The following is a 24,302-nucleotide window of genomic DNA, read 5'->3' as shown; positions in this document are numbered from 1 at the left end:
ACTCGTCAATATGAATATGCATGTATGTATCTGTCAAAAGTGTTCATTTTCACACAAAATGCACCACTTTTATAATCAAGGCAAAGACTGCATGATGATTTGGACCTTGCCAAATAATAATAATAAAAAAAGTTATGCTGGCTATCTTTTGTGGCTTTAACAAACTCGCGCTTTCTTCTTGTTATTCCAAAGAGACTTTTTAACACTATAAACTGATTGTTCAGGTGATGTAGCACTTTTGTTGTTGTTCACGGCAGGACGGTTGCGACTGAAACCCGCTCATCTCTGAATTAAATACTTTTATTCTGAGCTCTCATGAATGTGTTCCCAGTTTATGGTTTAATCTAGCCATTTTATGAAATGTTATCTGTAAAAATATACAATTCCAAAGCTACACCAATCAGGATGGGTAGCGTTCTGCCACTGTAAACAATACGATTTGTCTTCCTAGATGAACGTTCTTTACTTTGGCTTTTCCCACAAGGTCTCGTGTACGAGACCCTTCCCACAGACTGAAATGCTGTGCTGAAGAAAACACAAACTGAATGTTGCTGCCATTCGGTTTTTTAACCTGTAAAGTATTGAAAATACCGGTAACAGATTTGACATTTCATGTGCAGTTTCTGCAAATAGTTCAATTTAAAGTACGTTATTCATTTCATGGACACTGTAATATAACACTGGCTTAAGTTACACCCTGCAATGACTAAAATAGTCCATAATACTGCATTTAAACAAACCATTCTGAAACGTACTCCCATTTTCGGTTATGATCTTGTGACGCTTGTTAGCCAGTAGCAGCACACATCATCATCTTTAAAGCTGCCCTAAGTCTCAGCAGGATCTGGTCTTCCTCCAATCTTAACATTATATCAGCCACTAACAGTAACACTTTCACAAACCATCAGGAAAATCAAACGCAGCCCGACAGATCCTTGGTTTCTGCTGCAGAATCCATCTCACATACTTTGCCAATCCAGATGCATGCTGAAGTGTGCACTTTTCAACATGGCTAACGCCGCCACGTCTGTCTCAAAGTCAAAAGGCCTCACATCGCTCTTCTCAAACGTCTCGGCTTTATGGCTTCTAGCGCTGCCAGCGAACCGTTTGAGGCCCGGTTAAGTGACATTTCAGTTGTCACCAACCTACACGTTTCAGTCAACCTTGAGAAAACACGGTAAGTTCATAAACGCAATGTGCTATATTAAGGCAAAGCTTTGGCAAAAACCATTCACGTACAAAGAAACCGAGGCAAGAAATGTTTGATGTCTTTTGTCTCAATACAAGTGATAAAACGACACCTCGTTTTCACCACAAGCGTGTCACCGTTGAGAAGCCAACGGCCGCTTTCATTTGCGTCTCTCACTCACACTCTCAGTTTGACTGAGGTACGTCTCTTTCAACTGAAAAGGGCGGTATTCTGGTATCTATTTTGATCTGGTGATCAAAAACTGCGTTTTCAGCTATGGACACTGTGGTAAGAACAAGCCGTAACCGACCGTGACCTTAAAAGAAGCGGAGAGAGACTATCTAAGCACAATTTGACTTCAATAAACCTTCATATGGAAATGTACAAAATGGTGCAATCTCTGTCCGGACAGCATCGCAATACGACAAATTAATTCTGACACACATAGATCTTTAAGAAACTATCAAAACAAATAAAAAACTTTTGTTAATTTGGTCCGGCTGAGAACACTTCCTCGTGGTTGTGTATGCGAGGAGACAGAAACAGTAAGTAACTCAATCGTAAATATTTCCGCGATATTCCTCTCGTCTCTAATTTTGGCAACGTGTTTAATAACAGGAGCGTTCAGTCCAAGAAATGTCCATCTAATTGTCCTCTGTTCCTTCCTGGTGTTTGTGCTACTGGGTCAAAACAGAACTTAGAGTTTTCCCTTCCTGCAGAGCTATAAACAATACAGACGCGCAAAGTCTACGGATTCTAAACTTTGGTTAATGTTCCGATGCTTCTTTTTTTTCCGTCCCCTGTGAGCTCAACACAAGACTGGACCACGACTAAGTGTTAAGATGGAATGTGATTGGACCCGAAAATGGACGCCCCGTTTTCTTTCCAGGGTCTGTGAGGGGACCTTTTTTTTTCCAAACTTTTGTCCGAAGTTTACTCATCCGAGTCGGGCTTGACGTCTAACATGGTGTGGAGCTCTTCGGGAGTGTATCCCAGCAGGCTTTTCAAGTCACACACAAAGCGGTAGACGTAGCGCTTGCCGGACGTCTTGTGGATGATGTTTTTGTCGTAGTAGTAGCGCAGACCGCGACTCAACTTCTCGTAGTTCATCTTGGGCTTGTTTTTCCTCTTGCCCCATCTGCGTGCCACCTAGAGGTCAGGGAGACACGGGTCAGGATCATGAAAACACACAAATAGTCATTCGCTAAATATCCGGCTGTTCATGAGATTCATTTGTGTGTGCAACCATGCTGCTCTCTTACTTGCATCGGTGGGACCGATGTAGTGATTGTATCAGATACTACTAGAGATTATTGGTTTTCAAACGATAAATGGCACTGTGTGGTTGGCGTGTGATGAACAGCAGCCAGCAACACACTCATTATTTAATATTTGAATTTACCCAACTAGTATACATATACAATACATGTAACTCATTTACAATGCATATAACTCATTTTTTTTTCTAATAATAGTTTTATTTCTACTTTTTACCAATACTGATTCAAATTGGCTCTGTACTTTCATAATATAAGACTTTATCTTATAAAAAAACTTTATTGTCTGTTCTTGTTATCGTATCAGCTGTATAAATAAATAAATAATTTATATATTTATTATAATAATAATAAATAAACACATATTTATTTAGTATGTCAATGCATTTTAAAGATATAGCTAGTTATTGCCGTAATGCCAGTGTTATTATAGCATCACTGAGATATTATAGTTTTTAATAATATTTTGAATTGGATTTTATTTTTATATTTTCCATTTTCATTTTAGTTAAATATTTTAGACACTTTGTGGTGTTTTTGTCATTTTTTTGACTTTTTTTTTAAATGTCTATATAATATTTTATTTTTATTTCAGTTTTCGTTTTAGTTATTTTAGTGCATCAAGTTAAACTAAGTGAGAATACGAAATAATGCCTTCGCAACTAGCTGAAATAAAACAAAAATGTAAAAAAGTATTTTATTTCAGTTAACTTTAATTTTATTCAAATGTAATTGTATTTATAGTTTTATTTAACTATAATAACTCTGATACTATATGAACTATAAATAAATATATATATGAACTATAATACAAATCTTGTCTTTAAAGAAATATAGAAATTAATTAAATCCCACACACACAAGTTTTTTTTTCTGATAAAGAATTTCTTTATCAGAGAAAAGACTTTTTTTTAAAATGTCTATATAATATTTTATTTTTATTTCAGTTTTAGTTTTAGTTATTTTAGTGCATCAAGTTAAACTAAGTGAGAATACGAAATAATGCCTTCGCAACTAGCTGAAATAAAACAAAATGTAAAAAATTATTTTATTTCAGTTAACTTTAATTTTATTCAAATGTAATTGTATTTATAGTTTTATTTAACTATAATAACTCTGATACTATATGAACTATAAATAAATAAATAAATATATTTATGAACTATAATACAAATCTTGTCTTTAAAGAAATATAGAAATTAATTAAATCCCACACACACAAGTTTTTTTTTCTGATAAAGAATTTCTTTATCAGAGAAAAAAAAATCTTTATTTTTTGGGAGTCTAACCCTCCCCAACTACAATGATGGTACGTAGATTGTATAACCGCTCACCTCATCAGGGTCAGAAAGCTTGAACTCCCAGCCGTCTCCAGTCCAGCTGATGAAGGACTGGCAGGATTTGTCTGTCAAGAGCTCCAACAGAAACTGCCAGAGTTGGATGGGTCCGCTGCCTGAACAGATAAGCAACACCATGACTTACTACAGTCCTATGGAGGGTTAGGGTTAACCAAAATCTCAATACCACCTACATGCATGACATATCAAAGTAGCATGCTATTTCCATTCTAGACTTCTCGGTTCTAGATTTCCTACTGTATTAGTGCATTAAGTTAGTATTGGTATCCCGGTCCAAACTGAGTTTCACATGCCATTAGCTTTATGTCACTCTGCTTGAAAACAGAGATGGCTGAGACACAATGGAGTATTGACTGGCTACTGCTCAGACTGCATGTCCTACTTGGGCTTTGGACTCTTTATGTGAATTCCAAAGCACTGACATCATTTGGATTTTGCCCCAAGGTTAAATATCTGGTGGATAAATGTGTTTGATCACGCAGGCCATGATGTATATGTCTGCATGTCGCCCGGGTGTATCTGAAAGCACACATGTGTGTGATGTTGACACGTGTGTGAAAGACTGTGTGGGTGTGAGAGAGAGAAGCCCTTGGTGGCCATCTGCAAAACGAGAGGCTTTTCTCACAGGCTTCAATATTGCATTTGCCCTTAACTGTGCCAGGGTTAAAGACTTTAGCCTTTCTGCACGGTGACATATTTAAGGAGACATTTGAAAAATTGCAAACGTGCATCTTAATGCATTTGATTGTGAGAAGAAATTTGAGGACTAGCTTGAAGGGTTTATGTGGTCGTGTTGACCTACAGCGCGAGAGCTATCCTGCAAGGGCTTCATAGCGTGTAGGCAGCAGCAGAGCAGCTCGTGCACCCGTCTAGATAAGCTTTGCTTTTTCTTCATCGTGTGGTTTGTGTGCATTAAAATGAACCGTCATTTAATATCACACCTGCTGCAAAACAAGAGCCAAGAGAAGAGAGAGACTCTCTAATTCCCTGCAAAAGTCCTGAAAGTCTAGTGATGCACAATATATAGGTACCGTATTGATTATCAATTGGCAATATTAAAGATTTTTACATTTATTAATTGTACATGCTCTTTTCCCGTTTTTACATTTAGATTACCTTTGACATCATTTCAAAGCAAAATCAATATAAATCAAATCAAAAATAAATAAATGTTCATTCTGTATAATTTAATGTTGTGATGCCTAAATTCAATAATTCACATTTTAAATGATTTTATTATTTATTTAAACAAAGTAGCATGTATAAATTTAATCCTGTTAATTTATTGGTTATCAGCAAAAAAATTAAAAAAATAATAATATAGGCATTTCAAATTATTTTATTTTTCAATCATTTATCAGCATTGTCAGCAAAATAACTAACTAAATAAATAAATAGTGTAATCGGGCAGAATTTTAATACTGGTGCAACCCTATTATTAACCCTTATTTTAGAAGAGCACATTATTTAGAAGAAAGAAGACACATTATTAATGTGACATTATTACTTTCAGCATAGACTGTGTGCTGTGTGCTTGTTCAGTTACTTAATCTGCATTATTCCTTTGGTGAATTGGGTGGGAAAGCAATGCACATGCAAAATAAATGGCAATAATAGCAGGCACAATGAATTCCCCACTGCGTGTTACATCCAGCTAAAAATATCCTTACCGATAATGCAATAAAACACTAATGCAATTCTGAAACAGATTATCTCATCAACAATTCAACAGTTCATTGTAACCCTCTCTCTCTCTCTCTGTCTGTCTGCCTCTCTTTGTCTCCATATAAACATATGAATCACTAAAATCACTCATCTGGATCAATGTAGAAATCTGTTTATGTAGGTAAATGCATTAAAACACATTCCATAAGCTCGGCTACTGTAACACACCCTCATTACACCCAAACAGGCCGGGAACGCCTGAACCAAACCCTCAGACTGACAGACAAATCCACCGTGGACTTTCAGCAAAGCTTTAAAAGTACATTAAGGCCACTTTACTTGAAGTAAGTGCATGATTACAACATATCACACAAGCAAAGACAAGGATTTCTGAAAACAACTTGGATTTGTAGCACTGAACTTAAAAGGATAGTTAACCCTAAAATAAATATTATATTTTTACTCACCCTCATGTCATTCCAGGTCTGTATGACTTTCTTTCTTCCATAAAACACAAAATAAGATGTTTAGCAGAATGTTCACGCTGCACTTTTCCATACAATGAAAGTGAATGGTGACCAATATCCAAAAAAGTAATGGTAACACTTTACAATAAGGTCCCATTTGTTAACATGAACTAACAATGACAAACACTTTTAAAGTATTTATTAATCTTAGTTCATATTAATTCTGACATCTAATGCATTATTAAAATCAAAAGTTATTACTTAATGAACCTGAGCTGACATGAACTAACAATGAACAGTTGTATTTTTATTAACTAACATTTAACAAAGATTAATCAATTATATAAATATTGTCATTGTTAGTTAATGCATTAATGGGACATTATTGTAAAGTGCTACCAAAGTAGTTGTCAGTGATGCCTAATTTCATTTACCCTTTTTTTTTCTAAATCAGACAGTTATCATATTGTTTCAGAAGAAGTCATACATAGTGATATTAACAACTGTAAGGCATTAATGGGACATTATTGTAAAGTGCTACCAAAGTAGTTGTCAGTGATGCCTAATTTTATTTACCCTTTTTTTTCTAAATCAGACAGTTATCATATTGTTTCAGAAGAAGTCATACATAGTGATATTAACAACTTTTATGCCACTTCTGTGGTGCATATTTGACATTTTTGGAGCTTGTATGGAAAAAAAGCAGCGTGAACATTCTTCTAAACGTCCTCTTGTGGTCTACGAGTAAATGATGACAGAGTTTTATTTTTATGGGTGAACTTTCCCTTTAATGTGTGCGTGCGTCTTTATAAGAAAGCTGCCCTATAAAGTTAAAAATCAGCCGTCGCTGAAGAAAGTGTGTTGCGGTGCTGTGGTTGTGCTGCTCTCCTCACAGATCTGATGGATTTGTACGTGCGTATGTGATTAATGATGACAAACATGAAAACCTCAGAGCTCTGTGAGCAAATAGATCTTTTTTGTCGCTTGCTGGCTTTATCTACCTCATCTCTGAACTCTGAAGGCTGTTGTGTTGACACTACGGTAACACTCGTAAAAAAACAGGTAGTTCTGTCCATTATAGAAATGCCTTTTTGCAAGTGCACAAACACAGAAAAAACACATTTTACAGTATCTTACATGAAATATGGCTATCATGTCTCGTTTTTTGAGCTATAGGATTCTCTAGTATGGAGAATTCCAGATGACAGACAACTCAGGTACAGGCAAAACGGTCCTTTATATGCTCAAAGAAACCTTAGCTTCCAAAAATAGAAATGAAATGAGCCACACATAGTGAGTGGGACCCGTGTGCTCGTTCTGTTGGGAAGTGCTCTTCTGTTGCATTTTCAGATATATGAGGAGGTTGGTTTGAGACGTATGGCACAAGGTTAAAAAAGCCCCTCGAAGATGGGACGATAAAGGAGCTCTCATCTTAAGTGCACAGGACTGCTATCACTTTGTGCTGCACCCTCTGTTGCCAAGACGACCTGGGAAATGGGTTGAGATGTGGGCCGCAGATAAGGAGTACAAGATGAAAACAGCAGAGAAAGAAACGGAGAGCTGGTGGCAGTGACAAAAGCGACGAGAAAGAGACAGGGAGGGAGCGTGAGGGAACGAACGAGCGTCTGCCTGTGTTTTCATGCGAAGAGGCCGGGGTGTGGCATGTTTGCTGGTACACGAGCCGCTCGCACAAGCCGCCGCTGCAGTCATGCTCACAAAAAGACTGCCATGACATTCTTACAGTCGTGTAACAAATGTGGCTCTGCGGTTTCGAAGTGCACAAGTGCATTCAAAACTGGTGCACGACTCGTTTTCACCGATCCTTGTCCCAGTAACACGAGACGAGGCGCCTCGTTTAGCAGGACACATGCATAAACGTGTGATTCCAAACGCTTGCCGATCATCATAGATATTTCATTTCATTTGCTGCTGTATGTATATGATATGACATATGATATCATTTATATACGATGTATGGACTAACATCTGATATGTTGCAATGTGATATATGATATATGAAGTAACATCATATGGTTTTTGATATATGGAATATACCGTATGGTATGCAATGTGATGTATAAATATGATTTATGATATAAGGAATAGCATATCATATGCTTTTTGATATGATATGGTAGGCAATTAGATATATAGCATGACTTATTATTGAGAAATGTATTGAATGTTTTTTTTTTAATATGATATAAAGTATATAAAATAGCATGCAATATTATTTTAAATATGATATATGGAATAACACATGCTTCTTGATATATAATATGATTTCTGATATTATGGTTTTTAATATGATATGGTATGCAATATGATATATAATATTATTTATTATGATATATAGAATAACATGGCTTTTAATATGATATGGTATGCAATATGATATGTAATATAATCTATGAGATCATATGTGGAATAACATGGTTTTTGATATGATATGGCAAATAGCATGGGAAAGTAGCATGGATATGGAATTTAATATGACATGATTTATGATGTGATGCGTAAAATAACATCATATGGTTGTTGATATGATATGATATACAGCATATATGACATACAATGTAATATGATTTATGATATATAGAATAACATGGCATGTTTAAGATATAGTATATCATATTATAAAGGATCTATGATTTGGTATGTGATATCATATTTATATGGTACCTCATGAACACCATGGTAATAATATGGCATAAAAAAAAATTCCATGGTATTTTTTTCCAATTATCTCATAAGTCATACTTCAAAGAATACCATGTCCAAAAAAAAAAGTACAACATGTCTAAAAAACAAAGATAATCGCATTGTACCATGCTCAAAATCTAGTATAAAATAATTATTTTCAGTAAAGTTGTTGTTATTGTCCCTGTTGGCCTTGTGTATGACTGTGAAACTAGGCTATGTCTCAAGGCTCTGGCTTCTGTCTTGTGCTTATTTGAATTCTGACTCATTTGGGGTTTAATGCATGCGAGTAGGTTTTTTTCAGTCATTCACGAGCGGTGAATGATTGAATCTGGGGTAATGCTGACCTGTGTAGCCAGCGAGCGCAGCCGCCGGGATGACCGGTTTGTCTTTGCTGAGTTCCGAGCGCTCCCGTACGTAGTCTTTGAAGGTACCCTTTGGTTTGTGTCCGTGCAGTGCGGTGGGATAGTCCTCCGAATCGAAGCTGTCGTAGGAGGGAACTCTCTGTAGGCTGTTGAATGACGACTGACTACTCCAGGACTGCGTCAGCCTGTCGCAGCTCTCGAAACTGTCAATGCTCTCAAACGAATCTTGACCTCCCAGCTTACCTGCGATGGAGATTTCATTGTTATTAAATATCATCCACAGTCATTTTTCATTCCACATATTCAAACAGACAGTGTTTTGACCTGATTCATGTTGTATGGAAAAGAGAGTATGAAATGACTAAAACTGAAAAAAAAAATCTATATAGACACACATACACACACATACATATATATATATATATACGCAAAAACTACTACAATGACAAAAACACACAACGAAATTAAAATGGATTCAGATTTAATAATAACTCAACAACTGAAACAAAGGGCAGATACTCACTGAAGAAGTAGTCTGAGGGGTAGCGGGATTCCTGGAAACTGGAAGTCAGACTGCTGACAGGGAAATGCTTCGGATCTTCTGTGTGAAGAAATTGACACACATCACTGAACCTATGCATACTTTCAAAGCTGAACGTGGTGGATAATAGATTAGATTGTGCAACAGAAACTGCTTTGAAATGCATGTCAGAGTGGAATTAACTTTACAGACTTTTGAAATGTGAAACCTCTTGCATGCTTCCAGCATTTGACATGACAAATCACAGCATAGATTATAGAATCTGCTAAAGATGATTTACCCTACTGTATCGTACTCTTTTGTAAAAGTCATTATATAAATAACATTACAGCTCAAATTATGATGGGATGAGCTGCATTCAGAGTTTTGGATATACAGTACTCACATCTGTGACTCTACAATACATCTGTCAAATTATATATTAATGTGTCATGTTTCTAAGTTGGAGTATTTATCACAAATCAGTTGCTCATTTGCACATATAATAATATTAATGCATTTTGTGATTTAATGCAAGTTTCTAATTTTGATTAATGAACTATAGTGGGCAGAACTAACTAAATAAATACAATTGAAATATATTATTATTAGAACTGAAACAAAGGGCAGATACTCACTGAAGTAGTAGTCTGAGGGGTAGCGGGATTCCTGGAAACTGGAAGTCAGACTGCTGACAGGGAAATGCTTCGGGTCTTCTGTGTGAAGAAATTGACACACATCACTGAACCTATGCACACTTTCAAAGCTGAACGTGGTGGATAACAGATTAGATTGTGCAACAGAAACTGCTTTGAAATGCATGTCAGAGTGGAATTAACTTTACAGACTTTTGAAATGTGAAACCTCTTGCATGCTTCCAGCATTTGACATGACAAATCACAGCATAGATTATAGAATCTGCTAAAGATGATTTACCCTACTGTATCGTACTCTTTTGTAAAAGTAATTATATAAATAACATTACAGCTCAAATTATGATGGGATGAGCTGCATTCAGAGTTTTGGATATAAAGTACACACATCTGTGACTCTACAATACATCTGTCAAATTATATATTAATGTGTCATGTTTCTAAGTTGGAGTATTTATCACAAATCAGTTGCTCATTTGCACATATAACAATATTAATGCATTTTGTGATTTAATGCAAGTTTCTAATTTTGATTTAATGTAATATTTATTAACATTCAGACTACAGTCATTAAATTTTTTTTACTGAAGACAGGGTTATTGCAGTGAACTAAAACATTAAAAAATTTAACTAAAATATATATTAACTGAACTAAAATATTCTAAAAATTATTTTATTTTAGCTACTTGGCAACGCAACATTTCTCATTTTTGTTTAGTTTAAGTACTAAAATAACGAAAACTTAAAAAAATATACATATTTTTTAATAATAAAAAAGACAAAAACAACAGAATGACAAAAAAAAATCTCTAAAATGAAAACAGAAAAAAAATATATTATTTGAAAAAAATTAAGAAAAACTATTACAGTATCTCAATGCTAGTAAAATAACACTGATTGAAGACTGGCATCTTTCATGAGGCTGTGAGGATGTCTACCTTTCTGCAGCATCTCTAAATGCTCCCAGAGGATGTCGCCCACAAAGTCTGGTGCCAGATCCAGGAATCGCTCTTTGCCCAGCGCACAGAGATTGGCTCCATCCAAACTGAACTTATGGAAGTCCACATTCTTCAGACTGAACTCATTTACTGTCCAGGTCAACCATTCTCTAACGTGGGCCTCTGTCCACTGACGGGGGTCTAGAGAAGAGAAAGGGACATGCACGCGTCTCATCTCAGTGTTACATGCATATGCAATTTGTATTTTATACACAGTATGACATATATTGTGCAGATTACATCATATTAAAGAAGTTAAAAAACATACAGTATGTTTTTGTTTCATAATCAACTACAAAAATGTTTAAGTAAGCATGCTCTTGCCGATAAACACTAAAGAAACTAATACGGTGTACTTGTAGTGCTGATGCATGTAATATTTTAGTCACAGGTCCAGTGGCTCATGTGAGATTATCAGCTGATTTCGCTATAAATTTGATGCCATAATGAGAGGAACTGAAACAGCTGTAATTTTAGCCTACCTAGACACCAACTCAACTCAACATCTCTCTCGCTCTCTCTCTCTCTCTCTCTCGGCTGTGCACATGCTTCACAACAGCTATTTCCAGACAGACGCAGACCTGACACAGACTTCAGCCTCTCCAGACTGTCATAGTTTGGGAAACATAATTCATAACCTCTGCTGCTTCAGAGTGCCATGTGCCTATCTCTTTTTAGGCAATCTGATTGTGGCATTTCAAAAACAGCCTAGTGCTACAGAATACTGAGCCAGGAACATTCCCTTAAAGAGAGAGAGCGACAGAAATATGGATATAAGATGTATTCTAGAAAGTTATTAGAGAGAGTTTTTATTTAGATGTAAGTGCTGTAGAATTGAACCTTTTGGGATGGAGAGTCGCTGTTGCTCCCTGGTGAAGCCGCTGAATGTGGCCAAAAGAGCCTGTGACATCATTTCTTTACTTCCTGGAGTCAATAAGGGGACATCCGCACACTCCAGATCTGTTGGACCAAACACAGACAGATATGTCATCACACAATCTCAGAACACACAAACACACACACACACACACAAAATACAAATAGGTAAAATTATTAAAAAGAAGTAAAATAAAATTATTTTAAAGATCAAGCCAAATAAAATAATAAAAAATGTACTACATTTTACAAAAATAAAATAAAATGTATATATATATGTATATGTGTGTGTGTGTGTTTCTTATTTCATTTACTTGTTTTTACTTAAAGTAAAATAAAATTAGTAAAGAGAAAAAAATAAAACATACTCCATTGTCATAAGATATACAACATTTTACAAAAATAAAATACAATAATAAAATCAAGTCACATCAAATAAAAGATCAAACAAATTATAATTTTACCTATTTTATTTATTTTACTTGTTTATACTTAAAGTAAAATAAAGTCAAACCAAGCCAAATCAAAGAAAACACTGCCTTTCTTCACAAAATATCAATTTTACAAAAAATAAAATAAAAAGCTAAATCAAATAAAAATAAAATTAGGTGTAATACTTTGAGTATTTATGAGTAAATTAAATGAGTAAAATTAAATAACTCAAGCCAAATTAATTAAAACACATATTGCATGTCACAAAATATACCTCATTTTACAAAAACTAATAAAATAAAATTACAACAAAAAATATACTACATTCCAAGTCAAAAAAGTATATATATATATATATATATATATATATATACACACTAAAATTAAATAAAATCCCAGATCCCAGAGTTTCATTTCCACAAAATTACTTTCCAGAAGTAAGTCAATTGATGTCAAGAACTATATCATCATGTACAGCAAGAAAACCAGCAGCCATAGTCTCACAATCAAATGTAGTTGTCCTGCAAGCCTACACACACCAACTACCTCCAACCTGACCTCCTAGACTGCTGCTCAGAGCCAAGGACAGTCTGCAAACACACTGAGTGTGTGTCACAGGTCAGGTTCTACATCGATGAACACCTTCCCACAATCCATTCTGCCCATCTCTGTCTCCAGCCACAGACAGAGGGGCCTCTGTTGGCGGGGGTCAATAGTTAGGGGTCAGAAGTCGTGGAAGAGGGGTGATGATGTCACAGCAGGCTGCGGGGCGTCAAACAGACAGCTCAGTGTTGGAAAGCTCGCCCTCTCTGCTCGTGGGCACCCAGCAGGACACAGAGAGGGCTTTGACGAGTTAAACAGTGCCCAATGACTTCCACTGATCCAAATAGGACTGCCCGGGTGGCAGTTCGAGAGAAAAGAGGGTCTAGGAAAAAAAAACCTTGAGGATTTGAAGATTGTCACAAAGCTGGGTGAAGAATTCACTGAAAGGACAGTAATGTGATCAAAAACACAAGGTGAGGGGTGGTTATTCTATTACTGGTGGCCGTCAAAAAATGGCCAACTGTGACTCAAGCACTATGAATTTGTCTGGGAGCTAAATGCACAGTACAGACTGTGGAAAGCCAACACATTGTGTCTTTTTTCGTCGCCTGTGACTGCTTTTCTACTGACACCCAGATGTTCTGGCATCTCCGCACGGTTATGAAACTGCCAGCCCTGGGCGCCGTATGGGTTTGCGCTCGCTGTTGTCGATCCACATCACGACAAAACCCAGCCAGGAATGCACAACAGCTGTCCCTCCTAACCTCCTTTTCCCGATCTGTAACCCCGCTTGACTCAAACAGGGAAGCATTTGCGGTGATACATTATGCGGAGCGTCTAAATGTAGAAGAACAATACAGTGCTCTAGTGTGATTCGATTAGAGCGAGATGCTGCAGTCTCCATTTACAGTGTTTAATTGCGCATTAGAGAGGCCATTCTACCAGCTGGACATCAGTGGCTTCATTCGGTGCAGAAGAGGCCCATTTTCACATTAGGTGATACACGGCCAGAACTGGCTAGAAAGACTCCGGAAGACCCTGGTAAAAAGCAAATGTTACTTTTTTCTTCGTAAAGGAAGCATGTTGTGTTTGGACCAAATATAGCATACAAATTGCAGTGAGGTTTTTACATTAGTGACAAATGCAAATTGCTTTCTGAACAAGAAAAAGCAGCATGGTGATTTGAAATTGTTGTATGTTTAGATAAAATTACAAAAAGCCAAATTACGACAAATACAAAGCTCTTACAAGTTGTGTATTAAAATACAGAGGGTTCAGAGGATGCTATGAAAATCAAATCAGGAAAGTTTATCTTTCTGCTAATGTTTAAAGTATCTGTGTGGTCCATGCATTATGTTGCATGCTCACTTAGCAAAATCTGCAAGGACACCTGAGGTGAAAGGATAGTGAGCCATTTTCAAAGAAAAGCTTTACATCAACAGATCTAATCTGCCTGCTGTTGCCACCGAAAGAGCTGGAAGACTGTGAGTTCTGTGAACTCGAATGCTGACATTATCATTGGCCAATCACAGTCATCAAACAGTATAACAAACTTAATCAAACACGCTCTGCCTACACTCATATTCCATTGGAAATCCAATTCATTTTAGTGAATCGGTCAGTAAATAAATGGTTCGCTGATCAAATATACAATTCATTTGATCAAATAAACGATTCATCAATTAATTTTAACCTCTGTGTCTTCTTTGTTGAAGGCAAAAATTTAGTTCAATGTTCATCACAATATTTCGGAATTTGTTTTTAGTTCTTTTAATTTCAAGAGTTAGCCATATAAAATATAATGTGCCCTTAAATACTTAAACTTATTTGGCAACCTCTTTTTCTTTTTCTCTTCTTCTTTAATGAAGCAAATTAATCATTACATCGGCATGCAAAGTTCAATGAATGAAACGAAGATTGTATTAATTTCCATAGAGAGTAACTAAACATTGGTAATAGCAGTAGATACGAAGCCATGATAATTATGTCTACTGAACTGCATTAGGCCCAAAAAATCTTGGGACTGAGCCATACAGTCCCACATGGAATACCTTCATATCATACGGAAACAGTGCAGGTGTGCATTGGGCGGTGTGGATGAGTGCAAGCCCGCCTGTCTGAGCTCTGTGCATTAGTCATGGGGCTGTGAAATTGTGATTATGTTCATGAGGCCCTGGTGGTCTCATGGAGTTGAGTGTGGTGGGAAGGATTCGGATGATTCACTTACCTGTAATGTGAGAGCATCCAAAACAACATGAATGGAGTCCCCGAAGGGAAGACATCACCGTTGGCATGACCACAGGTCCCGCACATACAGTCCATTCAGGGTTTTCCATAGTATGTTCAATGATTTAATGACATGCACACATCTAGCCAGGGCCGATCTTCAGCCTTATAGATCACACACTGATGATAGTGTTAATGGTCCATTCTAAAATTAGACACACTTCAAAGAATGAGTGTGTGTCTGCATTTGTGTGTGTGAGGGGTCTGTCTTAAGTGCGTGAGAGACAGCGAGTGGGTGTGTAATAAAAGCCAAATAGCTCATTTGAGTCCCTCAATAGTCTGGATGGTATTTGAGCTTCTGAATGCTTTTTTGTGCTTGGTGTATTTGTGTCTGTATGTCAAATTAGCATATCTTACCCCACATGCGTTTCCTTTTTTTTTTTTTGCTTTCTTTCTGTTTAGATTCAGAGTTGCATATGCCATCAAATTCCAGTCTGAAGATAAAGTAATTTGAGGATGTAGAGCTCAGTACAAAGGACAAAAATCATCAAACCTGCAAAAAACTTCTGCCCTTTGACAACTGTGTCTCAGCAGGGTGTCAGGGTGGCCCACAAAACACCTTCAGTTCTTTATCTCTTGCTCTATCTTTCTCAGAGTGTGTGACAGCGAGGCTGTTAAACCTGGCCCGCATGAATGAGGGCCATTCACGCAGCAGGTCCGCACTGAACAAGGCATGGTCAAGGGTGGGGAATCCAGTGAGAGAAGTGCCCACTGTCTAGATTTCCATCTGAAAGCATGCAGATCGGGCCAGGCCGAGACAGGAATAGCAGCGGCCCACGATTGAGCTCCCAAAGGCAGCGCAGCGTCCGTCCACCCTGCCGGGGTCACGCGTCGCGGGCTTTCCTGCCCTGGAACACCGTGGCTATTCTTAGAAACCCAGCTAGTGGGTGTCCCGGGTTCACTAGATGGTCTCATACACACCACCATCAGTGTGTCACACTGAGCATTCAAATCACAATGACCGACAGGAAACGACTTCAAAATGGGCATCATTTGGCAAGTTCTCGCTCATTCAGTTGTACAATTCATTGTTCAATCTGGTAGGGTTGAAATGGCACCAATATTGTACCTTGATCTGCTGCTGACAAAACATAACTGTTTGTACTACCATAAACTAGGTCTGATCAACTGCTTTTTTGTCTGCACTCATGCTTTTCAACTGCCCTCAATTGTCATGCTAGGCATTACAGAGATACGTATAGTGATGCTATATGGCATATTGCAAAGTAAAGCGGAGGCGGTTTGCAGCATGCAAATTTTGAGGGTGTAACTGAATTGCAAGAGTGAACACCTCTAAAAGACCATGAGTGCACGTGGATCAGTGAATCATACTGTTTAGATTTCTGAACAAACAAATGCCTATCTTAAAAAACAGTTTACTCTTTCAGCGACATTCTTCCTAGAAACCTCCAATAACCTCCTCTTAGTGTACCTAACATTACAGCACTTCAAGAGGGGCAAAAGAAAGACATGTTCCAGCACTGGATATAAATATGTCCAAAAGCATTTCTGATCAAAGCAAATTCATACAGAAGTAGTCAGTCATGCCTGAGCTAAGTTTATGAGCAAGCAGCTTTCAGTATCAGGGAAATGAAGGAAGGAAAACTCTGCATGCAATTAGCAAGCTAATGGTTTCTGCTATTGTGGAGCCAGCCGATGCCCAACAGATGCATTCTCTGTAAATGAATTCCCCACAGGCCACATTGTTTTTATGTAACGTGCCACACATTCCTGCCTTGTTTTACAATCACTAATGTGGACAGGATTTTTGTGTGAGTTTGTTCTGTATTTGTGACCTAAAAACCAATGTGCCTTTGAGTTCAGTTCTAAATGGACCAATTACACAATTAACTGTACGCAGAGAAAAGTACCACAGCTGTAGCAATGAAAATAGTTCACAAGCCCAAAACAGATGAATGGATGGCTGGAAAAGAAGATGCAGTTGTTCTGAAATCCACATCGAACTGTAGAGCATAATGGTGTGCTAACGCACCATCAAAGTGAATAAAGTTATACATCATTTCAGTAAAATCCTCTGTGGTGACAAATATCAACATCAAATGTCAGAAAGCAGAAGCAGTGAAAAGCAGAGAGGCATGCCAAATGAAGTATCTGCAGTTTATGCTTTAAACAGGTTTCATTTGAACACTCTCACAAGCTAAAAAAAAAAGTCAGACTAACCATGCTCTGTGGTTTTATGAGAAAGGGGCAAGTTGCCAGAGCCCACCATGCTCAATTGGTGTAAGTGAACAATGTCAAAGAGTAGCCCTCATCATGACCACCTCTAGGATCCAGTCCAGACACCTACACAGAACGCCTTTAACTGCTCTCGTCCCTAAATCGCCCGAGCAGAGCCTCTCTGTCAGAAATATGTAGATAGAGCGGAGAAGGTTGATCCGAGAAAGAGTCCCAGCTGTGGTGGCTCTTGTGACTGCCAAGGATCATGCGCCTTCTATTCAGCTGTACATCAAGTAGCACACACAAACCGAAAGAGACCGTAAAGCTGGCTACAGCCAAACACCTGGACCTCAGAGAACAGCTTAAGATTTCATATGTAACCGGACTGGTAGCCAGAAGCGTTTTGTCAATATGCCTCTGAGGTAGGGACTGTGTTCAAAGAAGTGAGACAAAAGTAGGATAATTACAAAACCAGCTCCGACTACTGAGGCCTAAAACAGGTGACTTGGTGAAAGTGCATACACTGATGGGAGAGTGGAATCTGGGAACAGTTCTTCCTCTACCTCCCTGAATTGTGAGACATGTAGCCAGAACCAGTTAGGATGCCGCTCTGATCTCAAAAGCAGATCCGACGCCACCCTCTGTGTCTCTCTGTTGTACTCAGTAGACATCTGCAAAACAGCCACAGTGAAAAACAAGAGTGGCATGGAAAGGCAGGCACCGATCCGGCTGGCTTACTCACCTCAAGGGCCTCCCACCACCCAGGAGGCAGTCTAGAGCCCACCAGAAAGCCTCAGAGGGAATGGGGTGGGCTAATGTCTTATGGGAGGAGGGGTGGGTGCTGGATCAGCACGGCAGGGGCTGTGACTCAGTAATTAGCCTGTAGCACATGGCGGGGATGAGAAGACGACACTAGGCAGACGCCACATCAGGGGCCAGGGAGACGGGGCAAGAGCCCATGTGGCCCGCAGACGGTAGAGAGACAAATGCAGGGAAAAAAGAGAGACATGGAACACAGGGGAGAAAATGGATCCTGTAAAAGTTTTGAAAAAATACAGCGGGGTTGTTATTTCTTCCCTGCTCTGGGACATGCTGTGTCTTTTGCTTTTGTTTTGGTCTTTTGAAGTTCAGAGAAGCAGGGCCAGAGATAACTATTGGGAAGACTTCAAATTGCAACACAGTGAAGTGGGTCAAAACGGCTTTCACAAGTATGCTACAGTGAAAACGGATGGTTCAGTCATTCTGACGCATGTAACTATTCTGAAAAAGTTTGTTTGTGCCATTAGCTTGTGCCAATAACTTGAAGGAATAAAGGCTAGGACCTCCCTTCAGCCTTTGATGACTAAACTTTAAAGGGAACGATAAAAACGTGTGTTCACCAGAAAGAATTGTTGACAGGGGAGTCATGTAGCTAGTGAACATTCTGTGAAGGGGAAGTCATTCACTAACAGTAGGCAAAACGCACTGATCTAACTGTGTTTCATCTTAGCCTCAAGGCCTGAGTCTGGTTTTGAGTGTTAAATATTAATCCCGTCACTTCTAAACCTTAAGCATGCCCTACAACTCACATTAGTAAATGCTTTTCTAAGTGACTTGTATACTGTTCAACAAATTATAAAAGTTGCGATCAGAGACCCACATCAGACTAGCCTTGATTACCCAGATCCGTGTTTGCACAGCTGTCCGGTAAGCAAGGCATGCTTAGGCCTGGCGAAAGTGCAAAGAGTCTGATATTACAAACCTATCTGTTATGTAACTTGGGAATCCAGGCCATTTTCAGATACACCCTCGAAGATGACTGCCTGCTTGAATTATCATCTCTTCACACATCATCTTGCTTTTGCTCTAGTGCTCAGTGTGTGGGTATCTAAAGTAAGGGTGTACGAGCAGGGACCTAGCAGGGGATTGGGATGAGAGAGAGCAGTGTATTAATCAGATAAAGGCGGGCAATAGGCAGCCTACCCAATCCTCAGACATTCCTGTCACTCGCTGAACCCTGAGATGGACACAGGGCAAGAGTGAAAAAGAAGGAGAAAGGGAAGACCAGATATCCTCATCAAGGGTTATTTCTCTAGGCCGAAATGAGTGGGAGGTGACCCCTGACTGTTTCTCATGTTGTTGCTGACTCATTTCACAGTGCTAAGTAGTCTTTGGGCAAAGATGAAAGGAGCGACCCTGTTGTCAAGCATTTTGACTACGCCCCTTTCAAAGCAAAGCTCTCAGAAAATGCAGAAGACTTCTGGCACAGCAAAACTGGCTGGGTAGTAACAACATTAGCCATTTTGGTAGCAGATGTTACATGGGTTTATCTTTGACCATAAGGCCGTTCTAACATCTGTGCTGCACCACAACACATGATTCATACTTGTGAATGACTTGTAGGCTCCTTAGCAGGTCGCACGGTCAATCTTTTTCATGTAAACCCATTGCTTCCAAACTCTCTGTGGGTTCCTCGAGAGTGTTTTGTGCTAACTCAATACGCAATCTTATTTTAGCAATTCCATTAATGAACGTAAGTGTGTTTATCGAGGCTATCCCGTTCTTGTGTAGGTCCCATTGTCTCTTCATGCACTACATGTCTCTGGGGTAAATCAGATAATCTTGACTGAACTCTAAACAACATTCATCACTTTTGTATAAACAGAGTCAAAAAGCAAATGGGGGGCATGGGAAGGCGGGCTTGTTTTTGTACTAGCCATTGTCTTCAAAACACAGCTCGCTTGTCTTGATTTAGGACCCAATACAAACTGGGATCAGGTGCTTAATGTCTACGGCCTCTCCGTATTAACGATGCGTGCATGCTAGAAACTATAATGTGTGCCAGTCTGTCAGAGCTTCACACTCCTACAAGCACTTTGTGCTGAACATTGGACCAACAAGGTGCACATATCCATTCTTCCAGAAGACTAAAGTAGCAGACCAGCAGTAAACAAGTCTTATGTAGATTTTACAGTCTTTGCCAGAGCACTCCATTCAACCTGGCCCGAACACTCACGGTTGACTGAACTCGAGGGAGCACGTCTTGAGAAATTGTTTTGCAAGATAGCACGATATTTTGGCAACCCCCGCTGCAAGTATCAGCATTTTTTTTTAACAGCACACAACTGTTTTTCCATGTGAGGAGAAAGCTTGTGCATGTGTGTTGGAGAGTGCTTGTGCATGTTCATGTGCCAGTGCATTTGTAAATGTAAACTCTGCGACTGTGTGTGAAAAGAGAGCAGGCCCTTGTGCATGCAAGAATATGCAAGCGTGGTAATGATTCATATCAGATCTTGCACATCGCTCTGGAGTCATTATGTTTTAGCTTTCATTCTGACATGCTTGCAAATGTGAATGCCTTTTTCCATGATGTATTAACAGCTGGTAGTGTGTTTGAGAGGTAGGGAGTCAGAATTATGTGTGTACAATCACCAGCTGTGGTCGAAGCCAGTCAGCATTTTATCGTAGGGAAACTAGCGGCCACTGAACTCACCCTGCCCTTCCGAGCCAAAGAAGAGGGTCATATTCTTAAAGAGTCCACCGGGCCGAGGCATGTGCTAACATCCCACTTGCATACTCGTCGCTTTATTCCAGTCCTCAGGAGTACAGAGGGGGAGTGTGAGACTGCTGACTGTTTAACCAGCATGGCATCTTTCCTCCCTCTCTCCCTCCCTTCTCCCTGGTCAGGCATGTGGCCCCTCCTGAGCCGTGCTGGGTCAGCGGTGGGGGTTAATGGATGTGGTATGAATGGACAGTGAAGCAGCATCATGACAAATTTCATTCAGTTGTCACTGACCACTCTTTAGCCAAAAGGGAAATTCCCTGTCATGACATGCATGTGTGAGGTTGCACAAGCACACTTACATCAAAACAAAGAGAAAGAAAGAAAGATTCAACTTTAATCGCACATTAACAAGGAGGCCCATAATATCTGCATAAAAGGACTGAAAGCTCAGGGCTCAGCCAATGACCAAATAATGAACTTACACTAAATGCACAAGCACATTAGATGATGCAATGTTCTGAAAGTCAGCTTTACATGAAAATAATCACACTTGTAGTTAAAATTCAAGCCTGCTGGTCACGCATGAAATGAATCACGACTATATAAAATAGAAAACGTGTGTCATGTCATGAGAGGCCATGTGTGGCAGTCAACATCAGTCTGGTGTCAGACTCTTCATGTACAGTATTTGCTAAATTATTACATTGCTCTCATTATTGCACCGTAGCAATAAAAGAGTCCAGTTTTGCACATAATATCAGTATAGCTGTTCAAATGATTGAAAAACAATGATATGGTCTGAATTTCCTAATACAATATCACAGTATTTAACCCATTTAATTCTGCCGGTAACATGTGTGACATACATTTACAGGGCTGTCAACTATAAATTAAAGTGAAGAATGACTACATTTCATAAGAACATTTGTACAGGACTGTCAGAAGTTGTCACACGACCAGAGCTATTTAATTCCAATCTGAAAGCTCAATAAAATAAATCACGTAAAACATGTCATAATACACATACTGTTTAACAAATCTGATGCCTATAACATTTAAAGAGTATATAAACAGTCTATTATTGTGGTCTCATGATCACAATACATGCAAACATGTCGGTGGTCACATTTGTGGCCAGTGGGGAAAAAAAAAGGTTGATCAATCTCAATATGTAACTTGCTGATTTGCATAATCAAACTGGAAGGGAAAAAAAAGTGTAATACATGTAACAAAGTAAAAAGATATGTATTATTGTATTAATCGATACCTTTCCCCACAAATGCCTGATAACACAACATCATCTTAGTCTATTGTATGCAACTTTCTGTTTTCTTTCTTATTGAACAACTAAGCGATTTTTCCTCACTGGTTTCAATTGTGGTCACATATAAAACACATTCACTAACTTGGTTGAAATTAGACTAGGAGTGAACTACATGTGCTCACTTAGCTGTGTAAAAACCAATGGGTTCGTATTACTACGTTACATAACAGAGATTATTTGTATACCATTAAATCAACGGCTGGCACATCTGGAGCGCCGCGTGCAGGCTGTTATACCTGTCTATCACTCGCTGATCAAAAGCATTTGATGTTGCAACGAGTTTCGGGAAATTACGGTCTGACATCAAATCATGACTGTATGTTGCATTATCTCGATTGCAATGCATTTCACACAGACATTACCTCGGTATGCACAAAAGTTACTCATAACTGACTAGACAAGTGATGAAGACGCGTTTTGCAATAATCTAAAATCAAAACAATAAGGATGAGAAAACGGTTCGAGCACTTACCGTCTACTTTTTCAGATTTTATTATAGTTAACGGCTTAATATCGACAGCTGCTGTCATGGTCACGCATTCAATGCACAAAGTCAGTTTGGATGTTTTTAGTCCCAAATGTGTCCTCCAAAGTCCGTCTGTGTGCCTGGAGTTTCTTAGAAATGACACCGGTTTCCCCTTAACAAGGTCCGATCTCTGAAGTACTGGAGCGTCTCTTTTCCTCCCTCTCTCTTTCTCTGTTCTATCTCAATCACTCTTTCATTCCCTCCCTCTGTTCGTTGCCCGGTCCAGGGCGGTTCTGTGTGCGGCACGGAAGAGGCTGATCCCCGCGTAAAGGGGGCGGTGTTACGCGTTGATTCAATTCAATTACTCTCCACTCTGCTGTCTCTCTGGACGCGCCGCACGCGCCGCACGCGCCGCCAGAGCTCTGGAAGCGTCCACTAAATCAGCTGTGAGATCAGCTGCAATAAATAGGAAGATAAACGATGTTTGTTTTTGGTTTTTTTGGAAATCCATTGGTATAATTAACCTATTTATTAAGTTATGTATTTATTTATTTTAATAAAAACAAATAGCTTTTATATAGGTATGTAAAGGTTTCCTCTATTGGAAAGATTCCACTTAATGATTTTGCTTAAAGTTTTAATGAAAAAAAAGTGGTTATTTATTTATTTTTATTATTTATTTATTTATTTTCATAAAAAGCTGCAATAAAAGCGGTAGCTGATAAAAGAAACTGAAGGTGCATCGCTACAAGTCATTGCACTTTGGAACTTCCAGTATAGACCGTTTTATTGATTGTCAGAATGTAGAAAATTATGAATTCCTCTGCACTGTAAAAAAAAATATTGTGGTTTTAACAGTAAAAGACTGTAAAAATGATACAGTAAAAACCTGTTAGTTGGTTAACAGTAAGTTACTATATGGTGAATGCATTTAATTATATTTCACAGTAAAATACTGTTAAAATTACAGTTTTTGGAAATGAAAAATATCACCATTGTATAATTTACAGTGCAAAAAAATGCAATTTGACACTCCCAGAATTACTTGCATCACACTTCATATTTGAAGTTTTACTAAGTTTCTTCGTATTTAATTTTTTTTTCTTATCAGTTGTTTACATTAGGGTTTTGTCTTACATCTAGTGTTGTTAAATGAATGTTTATTGCATTATTTCAATGTGTCACCATGATGGTGTTTAGTATTTGTGTGAATGGCACAGTGTACCTTCTCAGTTTGTGGAAAAGCAGTTTGTGATGAGCTTTGATTCATCGTGTGACTTTCTTATCACCATCTGTTTTTGGTGGTTATCAGTGTATTTTGTACAGTGGCGCAAAAAAGATATTAGTACTTTAATAGGTTGGTATATTAACATTACATCAGTTAATGAAATATGTTTTTTTTGTGTGTGAATTTAAGTTAAGTCTGTAAAACCTAAAATGTTGCTATTATATTTTTACGGTGAAGTTCTGGCAACCACAGCTGCCGGTATTTTACCGTAAATGTCACATATTTTAATACTT

General features: G+C 38.4%; 1 protein-coding gene across 1 annotated transcript; it reads right to left on the bottom strand.

Annotated features, from left to right (window-relative positions):
* On the bottom strand, window positions 1-23,054 carry LOC107558554 (protein C-ets-1). Its single transcript, XM_016242213.1, has 7 exons — window positions 22,788-23,054; window positions 12,033-12,152; window positions 11,133-11,333; window positions 10,180-10,257; window positions 9,004-9,264; window positions 3,801-3,919; window positions 1-2,338 (listed from the first exon to the last, which is right to left on the bottom strand). The coding sequence occupies exons 1-7, from the start codon at window positions 22,843-22,845 to the stop codon at window positions 2,123-2,125; spliced, it is 1,053 nt and encodes a 350-aa protein (XP_016097699.1). The 5' UTR covers window positions 22,846-23,054; the 3' UTR covers window positions 1-2,122.
* Between the last annotated feature and the right edge of the window lie 1,248 nt (window positions 23,055-24,302).

The sequence above is a fragment of the Sinocyclocheilus grahami genome, unplaced genomic scaffold, assembly GCF_001515645.1.
Source record: "Sinocyclocheilus grahami isolate Dianchi unplaced genomic scaffold, SAMN03320097.WGS_v1.1 scaffold649.1, whole genome shotgun sequence".
Taxonomy (NCBI): Eukaryota; Metazoa; Chordata; class Actinopteri; order Cypriniformes; family Cyprinidae; genus Sinocyclocheilus; species Sinocyclocheilus grahami.
This window is presented reverse-complemented; position numbering and strand designations above follow the sequence as displayed.